The sequence below is a fragment of the Tyto alba genome, unplaced genomic scaffold, assembly GCF_018691265.1.
Source record: "Tyto alba isolate M040663 unplaced genomic scaffold, T.alba_DEE_v4.0 Super-Scaffold_5, whole genome shotgun sequence".
Lineage (NCBI taxonomy): Eukaryota > Metazoa > Chordata > Aves > Strigiformes > Tytonidae > Tyto > Tyto alba.
In genome coordinates, this window is record NW_024881326.1 from 19,343,164 (window position 1) to 19,358,580 (window position 15,417).

Below are 15,417 nucleotides of genomic sequence, written 5' to 3' on the forward strand. Positions count from 1 at the left end.
TATTTTGCTTTCAGCACATAATTTGAAAACATCTGGGAGTATGTTCTTGCAGATGATTTATTTCAGGCTTTCATCCAACTCTAACTAAATGTTCAGTAGTAAATGATATAACAAATATGAAATGGTTAAGTTTCAGGTTGCCTGATAGAGAGTAATAACAACCAAGTACATTCCAGGTGGTTTGGTTTTGAGATACTTTATGAAGGAAAGGGGTTGAATGCACAAAATGATAGTGATGATTCAAATAGATCATCCTTGTTCTTTTTTTCTCAATATTTATTTTGAATTGGCATGTAGATGAGAAGAAGATATGTTAAATTTCAAGGAATGTGGCCTAAAACTATTTGGGTGGGTAGGAGGTTCAAGAGAATTGGAGATGTCAGAAAAGAATCCACTAAATACTGACCAGAAATACTAGAGCTGTTACCGAGCAGTTACTGGAGTACTACAGCAAAGCTAAGAGCAGATAAGACTTTTTTTTTCTCTAGAGTAACCCTTTTATGTTGTTATGAAAATGTTTCTGAAGCTGTATGTGTGCAGTGCTGTGTTGCACTGTTGGTCCTGAAACAGCCAGTCTAGGGGCCAAGAGCCCCCGAGGCATGTTGGTGTGATGCCCTGCTGGGGTTTCTCTCTCCGGCCTTGCAGTGCCCAGTTTGACCACTGCAGAAGGTGCCGGGTGCTAATGTCCTTTCACTGCAACCTCTACCTGTTGTAGAAACAAGTTGTTTGGAAAAAGCTGTGGTATTTCAGGTCAGTGCTTAGTGGAATTTTACTTGCTGTCCCTGACTCTTCCTTTGTAGTCTTTGGAGAGAGACTATATGTGAAGATACTCTAAAGCATTTACATTCTGGAAGAAAATATTAGGAAACATGCATTTTGAATAAATAATGGGCAGGCTTGTTTGATCTCTTTTCACTTTATGTCCTGCATGTGTTGGAATATTGGATTTTGTTTGGTTTGGGGGTTTTTTTTGTATGTAGATATGCATGTGTATGAAGGGATGGTTGTGGGTAGATGAATATAGGCACCCTCACACAGTTATCATTATTTCGTTATTTTACTGTTCTTCAGGAAGATTAAACCTTTATTTTGAATGGTCTTTGTTTGAATTATCATTGGTGGCCAGCATATTTTATGAACTGCAATGTGTGTTTTCATGTGTCCCCCTTCATCTAGGACTCGTAGAGTCTGGCTCAAAGTGAATTTCCAGATACAATAACTTTAGAGCTTGTTTAATTCAGTCTACTATAGTCTTCCTGTTAAAAAATGTGACAGAATCTATGATCTAATCATAGTATGTCAATGGCTAGTGGGCTACTAGTTCAGCCATGACATTTCTTATTTGCTTTCTCTCGTAAGATTGTGGGCATTTACTTTCATTACAGCCTGTGAAGTTGCAGTAAAATGAAATCTCTGTCAAGTGTGATTGAATGTGCAGAGACAGAAGTGTCCAAAACCAAAAAGGATAAAACATTGATTTTCTCCTTTAATTCTCTTTTCTCCTTACTGAAAGAAAAGGGATTTTTCAGTGTGATCGGTTATGTGATGGTACAGTAAATGCAGTTCTTGGTCCAATTTTCAGGTGTGTCCAGAAGTAACATCACTGGTAACTGGTATCCAGCATCTCTGCAAAACAACGTCAGCTTTTAAAGAAAGAGCTATCTCTAGTATTCTGCTTCAGTAAAGTCTTGAAATGGCGTATGCACACTGAAATATGCTGTCCCTTGCTTGAATAAATGTTCTGTATTTGGGGGCATTTGGGAGTCTTGGATTACCAAATACTGATATAGTTCATATAATTCCTAACACTTACAGGTGCTTTAGATAGGACTTTCTTTTGGAAGTGACAGCTGTTGTCCATAGTTTCTTCCTAGCATCTACATAGTAAGGTGAATACTCATCTTCATTTATAAGCATTCGAAATGTAATTCCTGAGGAATACATAGAACCATATGTAATATGAGTCAGCCACAGATTTATTAAGGAAATGTTACTTGTGGAATAATAACTGATATTGTCTTGGATATTTACAAAGACGTATTTTTCTTTGTATCTGTGAACATACATGATTTTCCTAGTTTTTAAGGCATGATTAATTTGTGTAGGAAATAAAGTAAATATTGACGTAGAAACCATTTATTTATCTTATGCCCTGTGCTTGGTTAGTATTGACTGTTCAGCTTTTTAAGCTGAAACCTCATTAATGAGCATGTGCCGTGTTAATTTTAGACATTTTTGGATTCATTATCATTTCTTTCTACTTGTGGGACATAATGTGTTGGGACTCCCAACGTCACCTGAAGCCCAGACCTCCAATACTTGTAGATAGAGGATGTTAATGAACTGTGAGTTGGAGAGGAAAGGGAGCAATAAATTTGTAGCTGTTGTGAATAAAAAGATATTCTATGATGTAATAAGATTATCTCAAACATTTATCATACCTATCTGTGTGACATTAGATGAAATTCCATCGTGATGGATTTCAGTGAATTCCTTCATGATAAATGAATCTTAGGGATGGCAAAACTAAGGAGAAATTTAGGATCTTGGGGAACAGCTTAAGGGAATTCCAATATTTCTCTTTTTTGAGAGAGCAGGCACTGTAAAAGGAGTTGTGAAGGGTTTTGTGAAAAGTGATCAGTAAGTATGATGGGTTTAGTTGTCCGGGGGCTGCAGTGGCCTCCTCTGTGAGGAGAGGCCGGGGCTGCCCCAGGCCGGACATGGCCGGTTCCGGGTGGTTCTGGGCAGCTCCGCCACAGCCCCACCACATGGCCCAGCTGGGCCCAGCAGTGAAGCTGGCGGTGCCTGTGTAAAACCTGTTGAAGAAAGGGCAACATGTGGCACAACAGTGAGGAGTGAAGGGGGGAAGGTGTGAGAAACAGCCCTGTGAGCACCAGGGCCAGAGAAGGATGGAGGACGTGCTCCAGGGCCCGGAGCGGGGATGCCCCTGCAGGCCCTGGAGAAGACCCACTCTGGAGCAGGTTTATCCTGAAAGACTGGAGCCTGCAGGGAGCACCTACCACAGAGCAGGTGAAAAGTGAGGAGGAAGGAGTGGCAGAGATGTACTGTTACAGGCTGATTGCAACCCTCCATTTCCCGCCATTCCTGCTACATTGCTCAGGGCGTGTGGGGGGCATAGAGGAGCTGGGAAAGAAGAGGTGAAGTTGAGCTTGAGAAGAAGGTGGAGGTAGGAGAGGCGTTCTATTTTTTTGTCTTTGTTTCTCCACATCCAACTCTATTTTAACTGACAATAAGTTAAATTAATCTTCCTTGAGTGTTTTGCCCATGACAGTAAATTGTCAGAGATCTCCCTGTCTTCCCCTCAAAACATGAGCTTCTTATCTTACTCCCTCCCCACCCTGTAGAGGAGGTGACTGAGAGAGTGGCTAGGTGGGTGTCTGGCAGCCAGCCGACGTCAACCCATCACAGCCAGAAATCAAAATTAACTTTCTTTGGAAAAGGAGAATATCTTCTAGAATGGATGGAGGCAAGAGCATGGGAAGTGGTTGTTTGTTTTGTTTTGTTTTTTAACCCAGGGATGTTCTCTTACATTCGTAGTTTGGTAGCTCGTCTAACCTTTTTACTCAGATTTAGAGTAGATTTAGAGTTTTAATCTATAAATTAAACTTTTTTCCATTACTTTTGATGTGTTTTGTGTATTTAAGTGGTCCAGACTGCTTTGTCTATTTGAATGAAAATATCTGAGGAATTGTAGCTTAAATTTTAGTAACTGAGTTTCAGTTGTAATTGAAGTCCATTGTAGTGGGAACTTGACTTCATCCCCACTCATCTCTCCTAACAGAAAGATACAGGTGTAAGCTAGACTTTACAGTCTTAATAGGAAAAAAAAAAAAAATACAAACATGTTGCTGCTGAAAAAATTGGAATGTTTTAATTCACCATAAATGCAAAGATATTTCAGTTTTCATTCTTTAGTTTATTTAATAATGCTAATGTGTACAAATAGTATGGCAAGTTATGTTTCCTCTAAGATTTTTAAAGGTGCTTGAAGTATTGGGTGCCAGTCCCTGTTTTCCCCCCCCATTTATTGGATGTAAATACAGTATCTGTGCAAACAAGGTTATTTTTTCTAGTTTTCCTCAGTATACTGACATCCACGTTCATTTTTTTTTTATTGCAGGAGGCATTAAAAGAAAACAACAAGAGAAGAGAAATGGAAGAGAAAACAAAGAGGGCCAAATTGGCAAAAGAGAAGGCTGAACGAGAGAAACTGGAGCGACAGAAGAAGAAGCAGCAGTTGATTGATATGAACAAAGGTAAGGCATCACTTCTAGCAGAGAGATTTGTTAAAAAGAAAGCAAGGATTAACAAACTGAAGGCCTATTCCTGATCAGCACAAGAAAATACTTGTTGTCTGTTTTGAAAGCTGAAAAAAAAGGTTAACTTCTTCAGTGAGAATTCTGTTTTCTTTTAGCCTACTTGATTGTGTAATCCCATATCTGCCACTTAATATGTGAAATGTTCCTTTCAAGGTGTTTTGTTCTAAATTATTGACTTGTTTTCGTTTGTAGCAGTTAATTGATTTTTTTCATATGGATTTGCTTCTAAGAAGTAGTATCTTACTTGCTTTGTTGCTAATTTCATTCTGTAAACATCTCTCTCATCAAGGTAGGGTGGCAATTAACATCTTTCTTTTGGGTCTTGGAGGCTCCATGTTATAATGGATGTTCTCCCAGCAGTGCTATTAGGAGTTGGAAAATCTGGTTGAGCTTGGAGCCTAAGTACAGAGTGACATTTCAGCATGATGAAAAGCAATGTGTTGAGCTTGTCAGCTCTGAGAATATTGTATGTTGTGTGAAGCCACCCTAAGAGAGAGGAAAGTAAGAAAGCAGGAGGAATCAGGTGGTCCTGATATTGATGCTGTGCAGATTTCCAGAAGGCTGTAAAATACAGGATTTATTCTTTACCTCTTTGACTTGAGAAGACAAGTAGAGGTGGCAAAACTATGCATTGGACTGTGCAGGAGATTGAGGCTGCTATTTTTTGTTCGGTTTCCGTGAGTTTGTGTTAATCTCCTAATCTGTTCCAGCTGTGAAACATTTGTCCCTTTTATTCACTGAACAGTCTTAACAGGTACACACACATGGAAAAATTCTGTTTGGGTTTTTTTGCTTATGCTGAATTTTATGGAAGATGTGATCATGTATTAACCTTGTGCAGGGATGATGTTGCAATAAATCATGTAATTATGACAAACTACCATAGTGCTATGCTGGAGATGGATCGAATGGGGGTAAATTTAGAAATAACACTGCCTTTCAAGGGCATATATACAGCATCTGTAAAATAAATTTATACAAGGATGAAAAATAGTGGAGACATACTAGACCAGGCAAACAGAAATACTCCAACTTTTAAGAGGATGGCTGTGGAGTTCAACATGCAGCCATGAAAAGACAAGGTACTTGTCAGGATTTCCATCACTGATAATGTGGTAGCGCAAAAATATTGTCAGGTAATACTTAAGATACTCTTTGGTGTCACATACATTTAGAGTGCCAGTATTCCTGGCATGTCAGTAAATTTACTTCCCATCACTGGTGAAAATCTATGACCTGTGAGTGGACAGCCAGCCCTGAGGGAATGTTAGCCAGCCAACCTCTCCTTCCTGTTTGGCAACCATGTTCCTCTAGAACCTGCAATTACACTTACATCAATATATCTTACAAATATATTATCTATTTAAGCATTACGTTGTCAGACTGAATCATATTTACAGTGATTTCAGCAGGTAGTGCTGTTTTCTCTTTATTGACATATGTATACAAGTGTCACAACTTCGGGCTTTTTTTTCTGCTCAGTAATTTCACAGATTAAATTTGGTAAAAATGGGAAACAGATACATAAATCTGCAAAAACAAAGAAGTGGACAAAGTGAGAACAAGTTTTATTTACAAGTGAATAATCTTTCTTCTGTGATCACTTTATAGGTGTTATTAATTATATTTTAAGAAATCATAAATTAGATTTGCTATTGTATTTGCTGATTGTGATAAGTTATTCTTCCCAATACTTCATTCTTTGCATTCTGAGTTGAAAAAATGAATTTATATTAATGTACAGTAATTCAAATACCATAATAGAGAACAAATTATTTATGTGGGAATCTGTTAAAAATTCTCGTGTGTTTGTATACATCACTTTGTTACAAAGCCTCAGAATTTCACTGTTTATTTTATTGGTTTCTCTTGTTTTTAAAGTGACTTCCTTAGGGCTGGTTTGGAGGGTTTCTGCAGTGGTACCACAAATCCTATTATTTTTGGCCTTGCTTGAAGTGACAGTGACACTGCATGGAATATACTGTAGCATAAGTTTTAGTGAACAACTCTGTTGCTTTGTATAGATGACAAACTTCAATTTCATACCGTACAAAGATTCTTCTAATAATTTCAGTTTAACTGTAAACAAAATATAATATTTAAGTGCACCATGCATGAATACATTTTCTGTGTTTTGTAAAGTTAAACTCATGGAGGTGTCTAATGAGACTTTTCTAATCGGTTCTTTCAACATTTGACTAATCTTTCTTTAATATCTGTCACCTGACAAAAAAAAAAAAAAAGGTCCTTTGTAAAAAGGACAGTCACTTTTCTGTGAGTGCAGTAAGAAAAAAGTAAAAATCCCATCATCACCCTCCTCTCTACCAGTGTGCTTGAAGACATACTGAGAAAGGTTAAACTACCACTTAAGACAATATCAGGTAATGTGTTTTATTAACTATTGAAAAGTATGAGAAGCGCACTTGAATAGTATTGTTTGTGAGTGAATTGGTCTGTGTTTGAGGGCTGTAGCTAACAGTTTGAAGTTTTACCTCCTTAAATTGCTTCAGCTCCATTGGTGAGTGCATACCTGTCTGCATCCATTAATTTTTTAAACAGGTGAGAAGTAGACCATACTTAACAGTAACATATACGCCTCAGTATATTGATAGCATTTTACTTTTCATCATGAAAGACTTTTCTGATCAGAAGGTACGACTAAAGTTTAATTTTTCGTTATATTTATTTTTTACTGAAATCGCAAATATGTGAATGTACGTGGCCAAATGCACTAAAATGGCCATTTAAATAACTAATGTTTGTAAGCCAGTGACACAAAGTTAATTTCAGACTTCTAAAATAACTTTTCCAATTTTTAAATATATTGAAATATCCATTTCTCATATTACAACTCTACTGCCTTAGAAGGAGGCGGGGGGATATCTCCATTCCCACTGGATTCCACAACACTGATATTCAAATAACTGGTTTTACCAAGTAACTATTTTTTTCTTGCTATATCTACTTCTATATGCCCATTGGTGCTTATATAAATAGTTTGTAAATTTGGCTAAGTGAAGACTGAGGAAGGAGGCAGATGTCCTCTCAATCTGTCATTTTGACAAGGTGATTTTCACCCAAAGGGTGTTTTAACCTAACTCTCTCTCAGTTATTTCTCTAGCTAGATCTTCAAGAATAAAATTTTAATACAGTGCTACAGCCTTTCAGGTCAGAGTAACAGGGTTCCTACAGTTTCCAGCCTTCTAGTGTGTGGATAATAAGTATTTTTTGCTGTTACCTGGTTACACAGCTACAACTTTTTCTGTGGCCGCTGGAGAATCCAGATTAGAATTAATTAAAGTTTACAATTAATATCTGTTTCTTGGTGTAACTGAGAGAGCAGAAAACTGCAGTGCGGCCGGAATCAACAACTGTCCTGTATAATACCTAGTTATGAAGTAAACTCAGAGTTGCCCATGTGTTAAAGAGCAGTCTATTCAGTTCGGTGGTTTGTGCTTTGTGTAACTGAGATGCCACATAAATACTATATGCAAACTGATATAAATCCTGCTAAATATTCCAAAATATGTAGGGTAACAATGAATGTAAAAAAGCTTTCAACTCCATTTACATTTTGAAGTGTTTTACACTGGACAGTGTGGACAAACCTAAGTAACTCTAAACTTTAAAACACATCCACATTTCAAAATACAAGTTTTGCTGTGCAAAGCCGAAAGTGGGCTGATAGGTGACAAAACTAACATATACCTTCTAAAATAAAAAATTACAGTAGAAACTTATCTAGCATGTATGCTTCTCTTTGCCTCAAGAAAAATGTATTATATCAGTGTGGATTGGGTTGGGTTTTGTTTTTTTTTTTTTTTTTGGTAAATAAACACAGTAATATATGCAGAAAGGTTAAGTGGTTCTCGGTTAAACAAAAGTAAATATTAAATGAGACTAAGATCTTTTGAGATTGTGGTTTATCTTGAAGTGAGTTCTGTTTGAAGTTGTTTCTTCAGGTATAGTCAATGGATTTGGCATTTTTGGGGATAAGTTTATTGATACAAATGAGATGTTTTGGACAGAAAAGGCTGTGTAATGCCTTGAGTCAAAAACAGCTTTTGTGACTTTCTATAAAAGCAATGTGATAGACAAGGCATTATGTGGTGCTCAACTTACGGAACACCTCAAAGTTTCTGAGAAATATGGTGAGAATTTAACACTATTTTTCCCTATCTGTTCAATGCGGGAAGCATTTTTGAGGAAAATATTAATATCCATATAAAAGTAGTTGTTTAAAGACTGATTAAAAAATAGTTAAACATATAAAAATTGTTAAATTGGTTGAATCTGGCCAAGAGAAGTAAATTTTTATATTGTCATGGAATTCTCTTATTTGCACTAATGTTTTCCAGAATAAATTTTAAACTGTTCTTAGTGAAAATCTGTATTTCATATATCGTTGATTTAAAAGTATGCCTTGAAACAATTTATAGTGAGACCTGTTATTTAATATCAAAACCTCCATTTAAAAAATTCTTGCTATTATACGTATTTCCCATTATGTAGTGCCTAAACATCTCTTACTGTGAGCTGTGGTGCAGTCAAAGCCATAGCAAGATGTTTGGGCCACTGTTGTACTGTCTTCCAAACAATACTGCTGTGGATGCTCAGCTCCACCTCCTCAGTTGTAGCTGTAGGGGCTTTGGAATATTTGATCCTTTTTGGTGTTTTTTTCACTCGGCTATTACTTATGCATCTGTTTGTTTTATTTCCTGCACTATTAAGGTACTTCTGTGTGCCTGTTTTCCTTGTGAAGTATGGAGACATAGAAAGACTTAAGTGACTTACAGCCTAGAGATCTTGAATTTCACAGTCTGCATCATGAACCATTCTTTCTCATTACGGGAGAGGAATTCTGCAGGAAATGGACTTAACAGTCCTTTATCTTCTTTAGCATTCACTAGCTCTTATGGAAAGAGAACATTCTTTATAGCTGTTTTTCAGTAGTAATTCCTATTTTTTGAGGGCTGTATCAGACTGGGCTATGATACATTTATACATAGTCTTTCATGACTTCCATCTGACTTAACATCTGCAAAATTCTTGCAGCACTGCTTCCATGTGCATATCTGAACAAGAGAGAGAAAAAAAGAACCGAAGACAGCTTCCTAGGAGCTGAAGAGCATATAACAGCAATTCTGACGCAAATGTTATTTAATCAGAAACAGTTTTGCTCCTCATTATATCTGATTACTATGGCAATTAAAATCACCTTTTAACTACCAGTATTAGGATAAAAGATAGAATGAGCTTCCTCAGTCCCAATTAGTATTGAATTAATTGTTTTGAAGACATACTAACATTCTCTCCCGATGCAGATGAAGATAATGGAAATGAAGTTCCGTGCTAGTGGTTGATGGATATTCCTACTTTCCTTTTTCAAGTACTCTTATATAAAGGAATTCATATGCTATTTATTCAAACTGATCTGTACTAGTATCGGTAATAATTCTGTTGTGTTTCCTTGAACTCTTGTTACACTTGCATTGATTGTTGCAGGATACAATTCAAGAAGGTTACTTGCTACAGTTTTCTAATGATTCTGTGCTTTCACAATTGTTATGTCTTCCTTCTATGTCCTTTAACATAAATAGAAATCCATACTAAGTTTATTATGAGATACATATTATGTTTATGTCTTAGCCTTAATCTTTTGAATTTATATATTGACTAGTGACTGCATGGAGTACCTGGAGTGATAAAACTTGGGGCTCATTTACATTCTACAGATTATTAGCTTATGGTGCTGGATGCCAATGAGGCAAGTGTTACAATTCCCTTGGGAAGTCATTATCTTTCATATTGATGTTGATGGTCTGTCTGAATATGCTGCACTCTTCCTGAAATATAATAATCACAGAAAAAAATCAGATGGAGATTTACATTATACTTAAATGTGGGCATCTCTAGAACCAGGATGAGGTTTGATTTTTTTAATTCTTCGAGGCAATTATCCATGAGTTGCTCAAAATTTTTAAAGATCCATTTATGCAGGAGTTTGAAGCCATCTTGAGAATGAAGGGGATGTCAAAATTACTGTAAATGTTATTAATATGGGTCAAAAACAGCTCAAGAGAAATAATAGAGTCATGGTTTAACCCCAGCTGGTAACTAAGCCCTGTGCAGCCACTCGCTCACTCCCCACCCAGTGCGACGGGGGAGAGAATCAGAAGGGTAAGAGTGAGAAAACTGGTGTGTTGAGATAAAGACAGTTTATTAGGGAAAGCAAAAGCTGAGCGTACAAGCAAAGCAAACCAAGGAATTCACCCCCCACTTCCCACGGGCCGGCAGGTTCAGCCACCTCCAGGCCAGCCGGGCTCCATCACACGTAACGGTGACTTGGGAAGGGAAACGCCATCGCTCTCCGCATCCCCCCCTTCCTCCTCCTTCCCCCAGCTGTACATGCTGAGCGTGACGCCGCATGGTCTGGGACATCCCTGGGGTCAGTTGGGGGCAGCTGTCCCGGCTGTGCCCCCTCCCAGCTCCTTGTGCCCCCCCAGCCCCTGGCTGCTGGGGTGGGGTGAGGAGCAGGAAAGGCCTTGGCTCTGTGCGAGCCCTGCTCAGCAGGAACGGAAACATCCCTGTGTTATCAGCGATGTTTCCAGCACAAATCCAAACCACAGCCCCATACTAGCTACTGGGAAGACAATGAACTCTGTCCCAGTCAAACTCAACAGAAACAGTGAAGGAAAAAAAAAAAAAAGCATAGAAGAAATCCCACTTCCTCAAAACATGTTCCCAAGGCTGGTTTCTTCCCTCAAATACTGGAGCAGTTGTTCAACAACAAGAAATTACTTTCTAATGCTGAAAATATTGATGATTTTGTGCTGCCTTATGTATCTGCTGATCACATAAATTAAAAGTTGTTTAGTATTGTGACTGAAGCTTAGCCATCAAGCAGCTTGATTGCAGATGCATTTAATCATTTAGGTATCATACAGTCATTTTTCTTTCATTTTTTTGAGCTGAACAATCTTTTCCTTCACACATAGAATTCCTTCCCCTTTGTTACCAACCAATCCATGTTAAAATTCTTTTCTTAAGTTTAGTGAAACTCATCCTTGCAAGGGGCATAAGTCCATTCAGAACAAGGCCCCAGGAGTACTGCTGATGCATTTCAATTAAATACATTCCTGCTGATGTAGACCTTGACCATTGTGACGTTTTCTGAAAATGAAAAAGTGTGTGCATTTCAAAAAATTGTTTTCAATAACCTGCCAGTCCAACAAAGCACATTTTTTCTCATTCTATTAACTTTATGTAAGCCTGAGATCAGGTTATCATAAACAATGAGCTTAATTGGTATGTAAGCAAGGATTTGGCTTGTTTTGTAAACTGACATGAGGTATAGGTTCACTTATCAGTCATACTGTCCTAACTTGTTCTCGTTTAATTAAAAAGTAAATAACAGTCATGAGACTATATTCTAGTGCACAATGCTGACAAAGACTGCTTCCTGAAGATATTTATTATGCATGCAAAATGAATTTAGCAAATGAATAAAATGCAAATATATGAGGAGAACATAAAACCACACTTTCCAAAAGACACTGAAAACTGACCTTTTAAAGTTAATATATTGCAATTAAAAATTCTAGAACTGATTGTGAATAAAGAGTCTTGTTTAAAAGTTTATACAGGGCACACATTAGACTTAAGAAAATTACTGAAGTTCAAAGCAAAACAGGGTAGTGCAAGCTGTGAATAGAAGTATAATTCTGAAACCATTGGAGCCACAGGCAGGTAGACAACATGTGTTACCTAATGTGACATTTGACTGCACTCTTTCAGTAAGGGCCCAAATTTCCTGGGAAGTTCCTGTAAAGTTTTGCCCAATGATTTTTATTAACTTAGATTAGTTTACAATTAGTGTAGTTGTAATGATGAGTACGAGATGTTTTGCAAAAGTACACATGGGTATTGTCTTTACTGGACAATGAAAGTGCACCAGTAAAATATATGGGTATTCCTGAAGTAATCAGTGCAGACAAGTAAAAACAAAGGCAGCAAAACACTGCAGAAATGAGAGCATGTTCCCAGGGCGTCTCAGAGCCTTTGCTGTGAATCTGAACTGAAGAAACCAAATAGATAGGAGGTGGATCATACTTTGGGTGCATGTGCTGAGCTCTGTTGAAGCTTCAACTGAAGCAGAGTTTCTGTAGTCCTGTTATTCAAGTAACTTAAAAAGCCTAACCAATCTTCTTGTTTCATTTTACCATCAATAGTGCTGCCTCAATTCTTACATTTCATTTAAGTACAGTAGTAGTTATTGGGTTATTTTTTGTTCTAATCAAAATAGCCTTCTTTCTAGTGCAAACTGAAAAAGCAGTCATCATGAAAGTCCTGAAAAAAATGACAGAAGTTGCTTATTCCTATCTTTTTGATAGATGATAATACGCTGAAGGCTGGGGTAAAACTGTGCAATAAAGACCACAAAAAGAAACTGAAATAGGTCTTACCAAGTTTCTAGTTCTTCCAATCTAAACCAGAAAGTTATGCTTTTGAATCCATTCTCTAGTATGTACTGAACATTTTGAGCTGGGAAGGCCATACCTGTTTATTTAGTATGTGGAAATACAGCTGACGTGCAGAGGCAATGTTTAGGTAAAACCTCTTCCAAATGTACTTTAAGATCTGACCTGAATCTACTCTTTCTTTGTGTTCTGTAATGAAGGCAGGGGAAGGGAAATTAAAATATTTAAATACTTATACTTTAAAAAAAAATAGTAAAAAAAAGAACTTAAATATTCAAAAAATATTTTAAAAATAGCTCATAAGAAATAAGCTTGGCTTCAGGGAAATTGTTACTTGTCTTCCTGAAGAAAGGACGGACCTATTTTTAGAGGAGAGAAAGCAAAAACTCCCATGAAGTTGAAATAGTCAGGGGCAGCCAATACCACAGAAGGAAGTTCAGGAATGCCTACTGAATCAGAGGCAACCCAAGAAGTTAAATATTCCCATCTTTATGTAAAGTCTATGAAAGAGCTCTGATTTTATGTTCATTTATCAGTCGTGGTTTGTGTTAGTCCCCAAGCAGAGCACTACTGCGTTTTCTAGTGTGACTTTTCAGCAGTGCTCTTTTAATTGCAAGAATGACTTTAAAAGCATCATAGGCTACAACAGATTAAATACATTTCAGTTTCCAATATGAAATTTTAGCAGCAGTTATTTAAAAAAACAATAAAACAAGACAGTACAACCTGTTGTCCTGGCTCAGCTGTAGCTTTTATTGCTCCTCAGGCTACTGAAAAAATGATATTTTACCTGTATATTTTTTGTCAACTTAAATTCTTATTTTAATCATATGAGTTATAAATAGAAAAGAACATTATTTAGCATTTAATGTTGGGAAGTATGGAAGTTGGGGTCTCTTTTTGGTGTTTACGTGAGATTTGTCAGGAAGTGATAAAGGAATGTAATATCAACAGAAAGGATTTTAAATCTAACTTAAGGATTTTATTTCATAAGATGCTGGCAGTAATAGCAAAGGGAAAGACTTTATCCTCATCTCCACGTTGAAATGGTTCCTCTGTTTCAGAGGAACTCTGTTGAAACAGAGAAAATGGCTACAGAACCAGGTGAAGGATTGCATTTGCTCTGTGAAAAACAAGATAGAGTAAACATTCTCCATCATTTTCGAGTGTTTGTTTTCTACCTTTATAACACAGTCCTCATGGTTAATTTAGCAGTGTATAGATTATGCTAAAATAAATTACCTACCTATACTGAGGAATCTTAGTTCTATGTCTATGTCAGATATAGTCATAATATAGTGCATGAGCAGGCTGGTTCAAATAATTATTTTTAAAAATTAAGATACTTGAATCCCTCTGCTGTGTTCCAGAGGTAGGTTAAATGTCAGCTCCATATACTTACTTGTGTTGGGTAAAAGACCTCCCGTGGTTGACGAGCTTTATCTCTGGACTGTATTAGCTGCTTGAACTGTTTTTACACATATTCTTATACAGTGGATACAAGCAACATAAGGCATACAGAACAGTAAAGCATCTTGACTTTTTTTTTTTCTAATGTTTCCTGTCTTAATACTTTTTCTAGAGGGATTTCTGTGTAAGGAGGGCGACAATTAAAAAACCTAAATGTACATATAAAGCAGAAGTGGGAGGCTCAGTCAGTGATAACAGGACTTGTCTAAAAGCGTGCTTGATACTCTTAGTCCTTCAGTTAGTGATTATTATTCTTGTAAGTTTTGATTTTATATTTTACAAAGGAAAGCTTAAAGACTGTATAATACTATTGCAGGAAAGATTGCAATAGTATTGCACACGCAAAGGCACATTTACATTAATTTTACCTTTGTAGAAAATGTTTCTTTTCTTGGATCTTTCTAAATATTTAAAATTGTAAAGTTAATATTGTTGTTCCATCTCCACATGCCATTTGCTAATTGATAAAATATAAAAAAGAATGGCTTGAGTTTGGGATAGGTTATCTGTCTTTAGAAAGCCGAAGTTTAAATATAATGTTCTGGAAATAGATTATACGGTATATTTATATATTATATTTATTTATTTGGGAAGTACTTTACATCAGAATTAAACTGCTAGTTGATTGTGAAGTTTTGAATTCAATGTGTTATATGATGAAAAATGAAGACAGACTAGTCATACCTGATCGTACACTTTCTAGTATTTTTGTCTTGATAAATATTCTAAACAGTTGTTGTTTGGAAGGACAGTTTTCCTCATAAATCTAAAGGTCATATCTGCACTAGAGTATATTTGAAAATAAAAACATTTGCTCAAAAGTAAAGGCTTAGTTCATGCTACAGACACATGGGAAATGTGTTCTTCACACTGTAACTTACACAGCAGCCTAAGTGCCAATAATTGGTTTCTTGCACTCCGTTCCCCACTGGATCACGTACCCTTTCTAAATGTACACCAATCAGTAAGGCATTGTAGATGGATGCTTTAGGTAGAATGGATTGAAAAGATCATGTGACTTACGCTCCTATTATTGCCTGTGCTATATCACATAAGTCCTTTCAGTATATTTTGCTTCATCCTTTAAATATCTAGACTACTTATTCCCACAGTCTTGTTTGGAAAAG

The 15,417-nt window shown here is 36.7% G+C and overlaps 1 protein-coding gene across 3 annotated transcripts in view; it reads left to right on the forward strand.

Annotated features, from left to right (window-relative positions):
- Window positions 1-15,417, forward strand: part of DIAPH2 (diaphanous related formin 2) — a 248,629-nt gene that overhangs the window by 159,547 nt on the left and 73,665 nt on the right. For all 3 annotated transcript variants that reach the window (XM_032982709.2, XM_032982710.2, XM_032982711.2), the window contains one exon: window positions 4,142-4,277. In XM_032982709.2, the coding sequence (XP_032838600.2) occupies window positions 4,142-4,277 (136 nt within the window). The remainder of the gene's footprint in view (window positions 1-4,141; window positions 4,278-15,417) is intronic.